Raw genomic sequence first — 12,540 nt, forward strand, 5'->3', positions numbered from 1 at the left:
CACAGTAAGAAGAGACTGCTGGTCTAGGTGGGCCATTGGCTAGGGCTGCCATCTTTCAAAAAGCAAAAATCCAGGGGGAAATCCGCCAAAATCTACACTTCTGACACGGGTTGCCACATGTCTGGATTTTTCCAGACATTTCAGCAATTTCCGCCTGGACACTGTATCTGACGGTCGAATCCTGGCTACGTGAGGGAAATTCCAGACGTATGGCAACCCTACCATGGGTCTCATCCAGCAGACTCCCCTGATCTTCCCAAGATCCACCACTGTCAGGCATGGAGAGTCCTCTCCTCCCTTCGGTAACTTCACAGATAAGAATTAACAGTTGATAGATTTCTAGTCCTTTTATTACAGCATCATGTTGTGAACACAAATACGCAGCTCTCCGCAAGGAGGGCAGTTGGCTCGTCTAATCCTCCTTTCAGCTTCCGCAACCTTTTTCAGTGCCAATGGGAAGTTCCCCCCTCTCTTTGACTCCTTTGCTCTCTGATACGTTTGGACCTCTGAGTCCTTGGTGAGTGGGGCAGTCTCCCACGCTCTCAAGAGACGTCTCCACTAGCTGCCCCCTCCATTCTGGTTCTGTTGTCACTATATCAAAACTGGGCAACACCTCCCAAAGCTGTTCAGCTCTCTCTCTTCTTCTGAACACACTGTGGATGGGGGGGCAACTCTCCCCCCTCCAGATCTCCATCGGAGAGAAGCTAGTCTGTCATAGAATGCACTCCCCAGTCCTCGTCTTCAGACCATTCCCTGACAACCATAGATTTACAGTTGGCAAGGACGGGAGGGGGCAGTCTCAGGAGACTCAGGGCGGGGAACAAGGCCCCCGATTCCCAGGAAATGCTGACTTTCTTCTCTCTTCCAGTGCTGCCCGCTGTGCCCGATGCTGACCAGACCTCCTGCGGCCTCTCTGGGTCACCCTCTGGGATTCTCGCCCTCCACGCCTTTGCCAGCCTGCCCCTAACCAGCAATGACCTTGTGGAACTGGCCGCCCGCCCCACCGCGCCCCCTTCCCCACTGCTACTCCTGCCCCGCTCCTCCTGCTGCCCGCATGCCTGCACCATGACAGGGGCCCGGCAGCTGGATTCCTGCGGAGGAGGGCTGCGTGGCCAGGAGTGTGGCTCGGGCTGAGGGATGGCCTCGCTGGACCTGCCCTACCGCTGTCCGCGTTGCGGGGAACACAAGCGATTCCGGAGCCTGTCCTCCCTGCGCGCTCACCTGGAGTACAACCACACCTACGAGACCCTCTATGTCCTCTCCAAAACCAACAGCATCTGCGATGCCACCGTTTTCCCCCTGGCGTCCGACACCACCCTCCTGACGCCCACAGCCCGCCGGGACATCTTTGAGAGCACCTCCTTCCAGGGCAAGGAACAGCGCTTCACCTGCGACCTCATCGCCACCGCCACCACCGAGGAGCTGGACCCATCCTCCTCGCCCGTCGCGTCCCGCTACGTCCACGAGATCGAGATCCCCCTGACCGAGATCTTCACCCGCAAGGCCATGACCTCGGCCACCACGCCTCCTGCCGCCGCGGCCGCCGCAGTGGCGGCCGTCGACGCGGCCTATGAGGAAGGCCTGACCCGCCTCAAGATCCGAGCCTTTGAGAAGCTGGAGGTGGACAAGCGGCTGGAGAAGCTGACCGAGGAAGTGGAGCAGAAGATCGCCTCCCAAGTCGGCCGGCTCCAGGTGGAGCTGGACCGCAAGAGCTCGGAGCTGGAGAAGGCCAAGCAGGAGAGCATCCGGCTCAGCCGGGAGAAGCAGGAGCTGGAGGAGAGGGCTGTGGAGCTGTCCCGCCAGGTGGACGTCAGTGTGGAGATGCTGGCCTCCCTCAAGCAAGACCTGGTGCAGAAGGAGCAGGAGCTGAGCCGCAAACAACAGTGAGTGATGGTTTCCGTGGTGTCAGGGGGTCTGCTAAAGCGGCAGGGGGAGGGGGTGGGTTTGAACCTGAGGCCCATGGGCCTGATCCGTCTTCCTTCACCCCGTCTTCTGATTTTGCCAGTAGTGGGAGAGAAAAATGGAAATAGCATTGAGGAAGGCAGAGAGGTTTAAACACAGGAAGGGGAGGAGGACGGAATCATGGACTGGTTGGATGCAGAAGAGTGGTGGGAAGAAACAGTTGGGGGACCACCAAGGGAAGAAGGCTCAGAGCCCGGGGAAAGGTGGTGGGACAACAGTGAGTGGTCAGAGCGAGAGGACTGGGAAGAGGAGGTGTTGGAAACTGAAGCGGTAACAGGGCTTATTGAGCGGGGAGAGTCTGTGGCAGAGAGCAGCTCAGAATCAGAGGCAGAAGAGGAGGAGACAGGTCAAGAAACAGAGATGAGTCAGGCTGATGAAGAGTCACAGGTATTTCCCCCTCCTGCTGCGACCAGATCCCCTCCCCACCCCACCCCCAGTCTCCCAGAACCAGAAGAGGCATGAAAAGGGCAGAGGAGAGATTGGCTGCACACAGGCACAGTCTCAGATTGCTTGGGGGAAACCCTGGAGACTTAGATGGCCGTGGGGAGACCTTCAGTCTCAGCAACTGGCTCATGGGTGCCAGACCTTCTGAAGATGAGTTGCTGCACTCCTGTTTGTACTAAAAAGGAGTTAACTCCAATTGGCATGGTGTCATTTACTGCTGGCTTGCTCCTGGTGGAAGGAAGGAGGAAGGGTGGGAGGGAAGGAGGGAAGGAGGGGGCGTGGACACAGAGTAATAGCAGAAGTTGCTTTGCACTAGATTTGTCCAGTCAGCTCAAGATTGTCCCTTCCAGCCTTTCCCAACTCAGATGATGTGCCCTCCAAATATTGTTGGACTACTCCAGGGGTCGGCAACGTGTGGCCCAGGGGCCAGATGTGGCCCACAAAGACCGTTTTGCCAGTCCATGAGCTGCTCGTGAACCAAGCTGCCCACTCAGCAAGTCCCCTGTGCGCTGCACTAAACCGGTGCAGCACAGAGCAGGGACTTGTCGAGCAGCACCAGAAATCGTGTCTGCACATGTCCAGAAGCCGAAAACTGTGCTTCTGTGCAGGCATAATTTTCAGCTTCTGGGCATGCGCAGGTGCAATTTCCGGCACCACAGACATGCGCTGTGCCAGTCCAGCCCACAGACGATCTTTGTGGGAGTGATCCAGCCCATGGCTGGTAAAGCTTGCTGACCCCTGGACTACTCAAAGGAAACAGAAAAAGCATGGACTAATGGTTTTACCTGGTATAATCCTGCTTCCTAGGCTCTCTCTGAATGTAGAGCCTTGAGCCAATATAAAGGGTTAGTCACCCCTGTGTTAAAGGATACGACAAGACGGGAAGGTAACATTTGACACCACTTCTCAAAATTAACCTGTGGAGCATAAAAGCATTCTTCTGTAATAAAAACCTGTTCAATAGAAAAGTAATACACAATCAATATTAGAATCAGTCAAGCAGAGGGAGGTTTTTTAATAAAAAAATATATTACATATAGCAATACAAATATTTGAGAGACACAGATATGAACCATGGCTTGCCTGTTTGGCATCATATGGTCCACGACTTAGAAAATGATGCAGAGCAGAGAAAGGGGTTTTGCAGAGAGATAAATCATGCAGCTAGTCAGTAAGTTCATGACTGGTGCTCGGAGATCTGCTCTGGTTGCCATTCTGCTACTGGGCCAGGTTCAAGGTGTTAGTATTAGTATACAAAGTTCTTAGTAAGTTGCGGTGAGTTTACCTATGAGTTTCACCTTCAATGGGCGAAATGCCACGTAATTCCTGTTCCACATTTGTAAGACGCCAGTCACTGAGCGTGGTAGCTAAGGGATGTTGGAACTCCCTGCCTGTTGAGATCAGGCTGATGCCTTCACTGTATTCTTTTCAGCTGCATTTGCACAACCAAAATGGCGCCAGCCTGGGCAGTGTGGGTGGAGGTCCTGGGCTACCCAGACAGCAAGACCCCTCTCTTCGCCATGCTGATGGGGCCCAAAGGAAAGCAGAACAAGACGTTTGGCACCAGCTTCGCTGCAGAAGTCGCTGGAAGGAGGCCTACAAGGCACCATCCAACTGCCTTAGGGACTCCGCTCCAGATTTCTTTAGGGCTCGTTGTTGTTTAGTCATTTAGTTGTGTCCGCCTCTTGGTGACCCCCTGGACCAGAGCACACCAGGCCCTCCTGTCTTCCACTGCCTCCCGCAGTTTGGTCAGACTCATGTTTGTAGCTTCGAGAACACTGTCCAACCATCTCCTCCTCTGTCGTCCCCTTCTCCTTGTGCCCTCCATCTTTCTCAACATCAGGGTCTTTTCCAGTGAGTCTTCTCTTCTCATGCGGTGGCCAAAGTCTTGGAGCCTCAGCTTCAGGATCTGCCATTCTGTAGGGCTCCCTTCTACCCTTTTCTTCTCCTGAAGATGTCCCGCAAGGCAGTGGGCACAGATTTTCCCTCATGGTTTACACCCAAAGCCTTTCTCACACATATTTATAGCCTTGAGGCTATAAATGGAGGTTTAGGTTCAGAAATTTCCTAGCTCGGCTACCTTCCCAGGTTGACAAGCCCCTATCTTGCCCCTCTTTTCATCTCCTGCTAAAACCATTCTTGTGTTGACAATCCTACCCAGATGCTTAGAAAGTGAATTTGTTTTAGTATAGTTGTAATTTTTTATAGTTTTTATATTTTTTGTAAACTGCTTTGAGGGCCCTCTTTTTTTTTTAACAGTCAAGTGGAATATACATTTTATGAAATAAATGAAATAAATAATGGTTTAACGGAAGGAGAAGATAGCGGTCAATAATAAGTCCTGGAATACAATCAGTTCCAGCTAAAAATCATACGTTACAAAAAAGTGCCATCCACAAGTTTGTCTTTTGACATAAGTCATGAATGACCACCAAGTAGCCTCACAGTCTATAGGTTTGGCTTCTTCTCTCTTGGAAACTTGTAAAGGATGAGAGAGTTTTCTAGATATCACAAGAAATAAGACCTTCTTAAAGCAGGTATCAAGGGAGGAAACCCATTTAGACTCCATCCCTGGACAATGGTTAGTTGAGTGGTGACAGGCAGCAGTTTTTCTTTTTAAGAAAAGTTTAAAGCAGCCACCAGGGCCGGATTTAGGTTTGATGAGGCCTTAAGCTACTGAAGGTAATGGGGCCCTTTCTATGTCCAGCTGTCCTTTGTCAACAACAAATTGTCACTGTTTTTTCGTGCTGAATATATGCTACATGGTAATTGATGGACCTAATAGGAATCGAAAGCCATTTAGACATAACAAAATATGTATTTTATCAAAGTAATTGATATAGCAATGAGCAAACCAGTGATATTTTACGGAGCAGGCTAGCAGGTGGGGCCCATGACTTACACCATAGGAGCCTACACAACACAAAACACTGTTGGTGTTTGTAGGTTTTATTTTATTTGTTTTTTATCTTATATTTTGGAAATGTAAATCCAGGTTGTTTTTTCCCTTTAATTTTTTTTTGGGGGGGGGGGCAAGAGTGTGGGGCCCTAAGCTATAGCTTGTTTAACTTATACATAAATCCAACACTGGCTGGCACAGAGGCTACATGAGGGATTTTGATTTATTTATTTTACTTATTTCATAAAAGTTATGCACTGCTTGATTGTTGAAAAAGAAAGGTTTATATCAGCTAAAAGAGTTTGTAGAAAAATCTACAAACCTACTTTAAATCAAAGCAGAATATTGAATCATATTGCCATTTCCCCATGGTGTCAAAATAAGAGGATGGGGCCAGATTCATAGTCTTCGGAGAGAAATGTCTTGGCATCACAAAGCCTGAATGAAACTCTCTTCTGCTTTCCCTGCCCAGCAAAAGCCTGCTCATTCTTTTCAGCTAGAGCCTGCAGTACACCTGCGTCGGAGTGCAGAAGGCAACCAGCTTTTCTTGGGGAAATCCTTTTGGGTGGCCTCCCTCTCAGAAATGGGCGGCTTCACGATGAAAGCAGATAATGTGGGAAGGCACACAGGGGTGGAATTAATATTTGCATGATCTTAAGTAGAAAGATATCTGAGGAAATTATTGCACCTCGCTCTGAATTTTCTCCGATATTTCCAGCTTGCTCAAATATTCATTCTGGCCCTGTTTGCTTTTTCAGACTTTCTTCTCTTTGTGTGTATGTGTGTGTGATTGGCATTGCAAAACTCATTTTTCTTCGGATCTGCAAAGAGTGAAGTCATTCTCAGATGTGGGCAAAAGACACACATGCACACACACAAATTTCCTCTGAAGAATTCCTCCTGCGATCTTCCTTTGTCTTCACAACGCCTCTCGGTTTGGTATCGTCTGTGAATATAAACACCCAGACGTTTGCGCCTTTCTCTGCCTTCTTTGAAAGCAGGCGTTAAATAAGACCAGACATTTCCTACCATTCCCCCATTCTGAATCTCTTCCTTTGTGGTCTATCAGCCAACATTTCCCTCAAGCAACAGCATGGGCACCCCCAGAGGCTTAAATTAATTTTTCAAGTTGGATTTCATGCGTCGTTTTGCTGCGATCAGAACAGATTACGTCCCCTTTCTTCCCAACCTCCCCACAACCCCATGGATGCGATGGATCCCAGATAGCGAGTCATGCTTAGATAAGCAAGTCATTTGCAAGACCTCCCACCACAGTCACTTGAGCACAAGAGTTAAATAATTGTGTCTATGGCAAAATCCATCCTGCCATTTAGCCAATGAAACCGGGGCGAGGGGAGGGACCCAAAGTTAGCCCATGCCTAGTGAGTGGTTGGCTGTAGAAAAAGAATTCTGACCAATGGCGGAGGGGTCGGTGGGATTGATCTAAATTCTTTTTTTCTTTTCTTTTTTTGAAAACATTTTTATTTGATTTTACAATGCAAAATTATAAAAAATTCAAATACATATCCGTATACATATCTGAAGGCAACTCTGTTTAGGGCGGTTTTAATGTTTGATGTTTAATTGTGTTTTAATATTCTGTTGGGAGCCACCTAGAGTGGCTGGGGAAACCCAGCCAGATGGGCAGGGTATAAATCATCATCATGGAATATGCATATATCTGTAAGATCATCACAGTGAGAACTTCTTTGGAGAGCAAGATCCCCTTGATTCCAGAACCATCTTGCTCATATCCTGTCCTCTACAAGGTTTGCATTTCCTGTTATGTTTTGTGCCACCCGCAAAACATGCGAAGAACACCCTCCCCAGCTTTCAGGATGCTGAACTCAGACCCTCCAAGTGCACCTATCTTCCAGGGACAGTCCCAGATTTACAGAAGATGCCCCAGTTTCTGATTTCATCCTGGAATGCTCCGCTTTTCCTTACGACGTCTCTATTTTTGTCGGAGAAATGTTGGAGGGTACGGAGTGATTTAACCCCAGAGCCATATGAAGGCAGCCCTGTATAGGGAAAGTTTTTTTCTAAATGTTTCATGTTTTACTATGTTTTTATATATGCTGGAAGCCACCCAGAGTGGCTGGGGCAACCTACTCAGATAATAATAATAATAATAATAATAATAATAATAATAGAATAAAGGTAAAGGTACCCCTGCCCGTACGGGCCAGTCTTGACAGACTCTGGGGTTGTGCGCCCATCTCAATCAAGAGGCCAGGGGCCAGCGCTGTCCGGAGACACTTCCGGGTCACGTGGTCAGCGTGACAAAGCTGCATCTGGCGAGCCAGAGCCGCACACGGAAACGCCGTTTACCTTCCCGCTGGTAAGCGGTCCCTATTTATCTACTTGCACCCAGAGGTGCTTTCGAACTGCTAGGTTGGCAGGTGCTGGGACCGAGCAGCGGGAGCGCACCCCGCCGCAGGGATTCGAACCGCCGACCTTTCGATCGGCAAGTCCTAGGCGCTGAGGCTTTAACCCACAGTGCCACCTGCGTCCCTCAAATAATAATAGAATAGAACGTCCCTATTTTCATTGGAAGTTCTGTATAGTTAAAGCTATGGTTTTCCCAGTACAGTGGTACCTCGGTTTAAGTACTTAATTCGTTCCAGAGGTCCGTTCTTAACCTGAAACTGTTCTTAACCTGAAGCACCACTTTAGCTAATAGGGCCTCCCACTGCCGCCACACGATTTCTGTTCTCATCCTATAGCAAAGTTCTTAACCTGAGGTACTATTTCTGGGTTAGCAGAGTCTGTAACCTGAAGCGTCTGTAACCCGAGGTACCACTGTAGTGATGTATGGAAGTGAGAGCTGGACCATAAAGAAGGCTGATCGCCGAAGAATTGATGCTTTTGAATTCTGGTGCTGGAGGAGACTCTTGAGAGTCCCCTGGACTGCAAGAAGATGAAACCGATCCATTCTGAAGGAAATCAGCCCTGAGCGCTCACTGGAAGAACAGATCCTGAAGCTGAGGCTCCAAGACTTTGGCCACCTCATGAGAAGAGAAGACTCCCTGGAAAAGACCCTGATGTTGGGAAAAATGGAGGGCACAAGGAGAAGGGGATGACAGAGGACGAGATGGTGGGACAGTGTTTTCGAAGCTACCAGCATGAGTTTGACCAAACTGCGGGAGGCAGTGGAAGACAGGAGGGCCTGGCATGCTCTGGTCCAGGGGGTCACGAAGAGTCAGTCACGACTAAACAACAATTTTCATTTGAGAAATATTGGAGGGTGTGTGAACCAAGAGAACAATGACAATTCTCTCGCTCACTCTCCATCAGAAAAATCCACGGCTCTGCTCCCTGTGCAGGGAACTGTTCTGCCAAACAGCAAATATGTGGTTTTAACATCAAGGGAGAGAAAACATCATAGATATTCACACAGCATCCTTTCTCTGCAAGAGACGGTTTCTTCCTTCCCCTCTCGCCCTTGTGGTGCAACTGCTGCAAAGGAGCTGAGCATCTCTCTACTGCCGTTCCAACAGATCAGGAAGGATCAGGCCCCAAGGGAGGCAGTCTGAATATTCAAGAGAACAGCGGCTGCCTGAGAGCCACTTCCTTTTTAGAAACAGCTCCCTCTGGTAACTCCCACCTCCCTGATCTTTACTTAAAACGGGCATTTGCATGGAGATGGAATCTGCACCTCGCTCTCAATTAAATTCACGCTGCAGGATCAGGCAAGTTCCCACCATCGCAGCATCAAGGGAATGTTTGGAAATGTTCGGAGTTGAAAGGGTTGTTTGGCAGGAAGCGAGACTTTCTTCCCTGTGAGTTTTTGACACCCGCCACGCTGTTTGCAAAAGTTGCTTTTAATTTAATTTTTTTTTTAGTAAAAATACTTGTTTTTATTTGAAAGGGGAACAGGCTGCCTTTATGAGCAAAAATTCCGTCTTTCTTCCATCTCGTGTTTCCGGCACAACTGTCTTTCTCCTAGCCAATCCCGATTACGAGGTCACTATGATGTCATCACAAAGGATACCTACCAGCTAGTGATGATGTCATCACGCAGTCAGCTCAGAAGGAGGGCAGGAAGACCTCTGCATAGGTATCAGAGTGAGGGCTACAGTGCAAACATTTTTGCTGCCACCCCCTCAAAACACACACACACATTAATTGTCAGTTGGGGCTGCATTTTGCAGGAGATCAAAATGTTCATTGAGCACCCCCACCTATTTAAAGCCACACTTCATTGCGAATGAGAAATTCCACCCCATAAATACCCAGGGAATTTTGGCTGGTGCCTTCATTATACAGCTTTAGATGCAAAAACAGTTCCTTTTTAACTAGGCCTTTGGCCAATTGACATCCAAGACCTTTTAAATGGGTAGTGGAAGAGGCGAGTATTGGCTTGTTCCCGTATTTTGTGTTTTTTACATTATTTATTTTGTGTTTTTTACATGGTAATTTTATGTTGTGAACCGCCCTAACATCTACAAGTATAGGGAGGTATACAAAAATATTATTATTATTATTATTATTATTATTATTATTATTATTATTATTATTATTAATACCTTTTGCTTTCTCTTGAGGTTTAAATGAGAGGATCTCTCAACCCCCAGCCCCGCTGCCACGTCTCGTCAACAGCCAATTACGCTGATGGACAGCTGGCTATTAGAAAACACCGAGGATAACGATTTAGTCTCTTATTGACAATGGCCAGGAATAAATACTGAGGGTTTGGTCTCCATGGTTTCCCCCTGAACTTGAACTTGCCATTTCAGCTCTTCTCCCGCCATGTGTCTCTCTCTTTCACTCTCACACACACTTGTAGATTTGAGGGAGGAATTGTTAACAGAGGTGTTTTTTTTAAAAAAAAAAAAATACTAACAAGGTCTAAACCCCAGAACTCCTTTCTCAGAGCGAAGTCTCTCTCTTTAAGCACACCTAGGTGACCCTATCCCAAAAACAGTTGATTCTGCTGAGAAGTGCTTTCCCTCCCAGGAGCATTCAAGGGCACACAGTAGTAGTAGTAGTAGTAGTAGTAGTAGTAGTAGTAGTAGTAATAATAATAATAATAATAATAATAACAACAACAACAACAACAACAACAATAACAATAACAATAACAATAATAATTTATATCCTGCCCTCCCCAGCCATAATCAGGCTCAGAGCGGCTAACATCAAAATATAGATATATTAAAACATAAAATTCAGCAATTAACTGAGATACAGCTTAAAATCTGAATAAAATCAAATAATTTTAATTGGCACCAACCAATCCCTAAAAGGTTAAAAGTGTGGCCCTCACCGTAACAACTTCATGATGAGTACCGGCAACTTTTTCTCTTAAAAAAAAATATCACTGCTTCTAGGACAGAAATGTAGAAAAACCAAAATTAATTGGCTTGGTGGGTGGGTGACTGACTGACTGACTGACTGATTATTTGATTGATTGATTGATTGATTGATTGATTGATTGGCTCGTTTGGGTGGGCAGGTGGAGGTACCACCATGTGGGGTGGAGACCACAATTGTGCAGAGTCCACATCTGGATTGTGATTCCACCCTAGAACATCTGGCTCTGCAATCTGGCAATAGGCAGTGACATCCATGCCACACTACGAACCAAAATTTTGGACTCTGCATTATGAAAAGGGTTCTGCGCCATAACTGATCCTACCCAACACAGAGACACCGTCTTCTTTTTATGCACCTCATTTAACAATTTCTCTGTTTTAATAGCAACTAAGATAAAAACTGGATGTTAATGCACAGGAAGATAACTTATCAATAGTTATAAATGGGACCCGGTTTAGGGTAATTTATGTAGAAATAGCTTTGCAATGGTTGGTCTTCAACTAAGTTTAGACCTACTGAAGTCAGTGGACCCAGCTTAGTCCTGTTTGTTAATTTCTTTTCCCCCTAAAAAAAAATTTATTCATTTTATAACACAAATAAAAAACACAAACAGAAAAGACAAACAATACAAACAAATTCTTGTCATATCCTTATTTTTCTAAACATTGTTAAGTGGGGTTTCCCAAGTCCCACCTACTGGATTTTCATTTTACTTCATCTTTAGCAGTTACTCATCACACACTTACTTTAACCATAAAAAACTTCACATTTTATCACTTATAAAATGCACTATCTTCTACTTGTAACCCTACTGCCTATATCCACTTCCAAAGCTATTCTAAGATTTAAATATTAACATATTTTTTCAAATATTCCTTAAACTTCTTCCAGTCTTCTTCCACCGTCTCTTCTCTCTGGTCTTAGAGACTTCTGGTCAGTTCCATCTGTTTGTTAATTTCAGCGGTTGCAACGTACGGGCATACATTTTGCTCAAAAGGTTGAATAACCCAATTGTGCAGGAAGGAAGGGAAACAACTCTCAGTTCGGGAAGATCCCTAAACGCTCCCTGTGTGAATGCGAGCGATAACACTGGCCCTGCCGTCTCCTCTCTGCGCCCTGGTTTCTCGGTGACCCCCTGGCTCTAGCTGACCCACATTTGGTGCCAAAAATACTCTGACCTTTTCAGAACCCCCTGCAGGCCTGGCAACAGCTTGGGTGCCCCAGGGAAGCTGGTCTGTTTGTGTGTTGGAGGGAGGGAGGAAGGGAGGAAGGAAGGAAGGGAGGAAGGAAGGAAGGAAGGAAGGAAGGAAGGAAGGAAGGAAGGAAGGAAGGAAAATGAGAGCCTATGTGGTTCAGAAACTTCAGCCGGAATTCAGCGGCCAGGTTGCTCACCGGAGCAAGACAGTCTGAGCATATTACACCGATCCTGCTCCGACTGCACTGGCTACCAATTAGTTTCCGGGCCCAATTCAAAGTGCTGGTTTTGATCCATAAAGCCTTAAATGGCTCAGGACCACAATACCTCAAGGACCGCCGCTCTCCATATGAACCTACCTGGACCTTGAGATCATCTTCTGAGGCCCTTCTTCGTGTGTCTCCTCCTCGAGAGGTCCGGAGGGTGGTAACACAAGAACGGGGCCTTCTCTGCAGTGGCTCCTTGTTTGTGGAATGCTCTCCCCAGGGAAATTCGCCTGGTGCCTTCATTGTACACCTTTAGGCACCAGGCAAAAACGCTCCTTTTTAACCAGGCCTTTGGTTGACCTGATCAACGTCCCATACCCTTTTAAAATGTGGTTCTTTTTGAGGGGTTATTATTGGGTGATTGCTGTTATTTTTATTTTATATACTGTGATCCTTTTCTGTGAACCGCCCTGAGACCTCCGGGTATAGGGCGGTATATAAATAAATAAATAAAT

The 12,540-nt window shown here is 46.9% G+C and overlaps 1 protein-coding gene across 3 annotated transcripts in view; it reads left to right on the forward strand.

Annotated features, from left to right (window-relative positions):
* Positions 1–12,540, forward strand: part of FBXO41 (F-box protein 41) — a 120,975-nt gene that overhangs the window by 62,086 nt on the left and 46,349 nt on the right. For all 3 annotated transcript variants that reach the window (XM_083756481.1, XM_083756479.1, XM_083756480.1), the window contains exon 2: positions 869–1,883. In XM_083756481.1, coding sequence (XP_083612607.1) covers positions 1,138–1,883 — 746 coding nt within the window. In that variant the 5' untranslated portion in view covers positions 869–1,137. The remainder of the gene's footprint in view (positions 1–868; positions 1,884–12,540) is intronic.

Source organism: Podarcis gaigeae, assembly GCF_964106915.1.
Source record: "Podarcis gaigeae genome assembly, chromosome: 9".
Lineage (NCBI taxonomy): Eukaryota > Metazoa > Chordata > Lepidosauria > Squamata > Lacertidae > Podarcis > Podarcis gaigeae.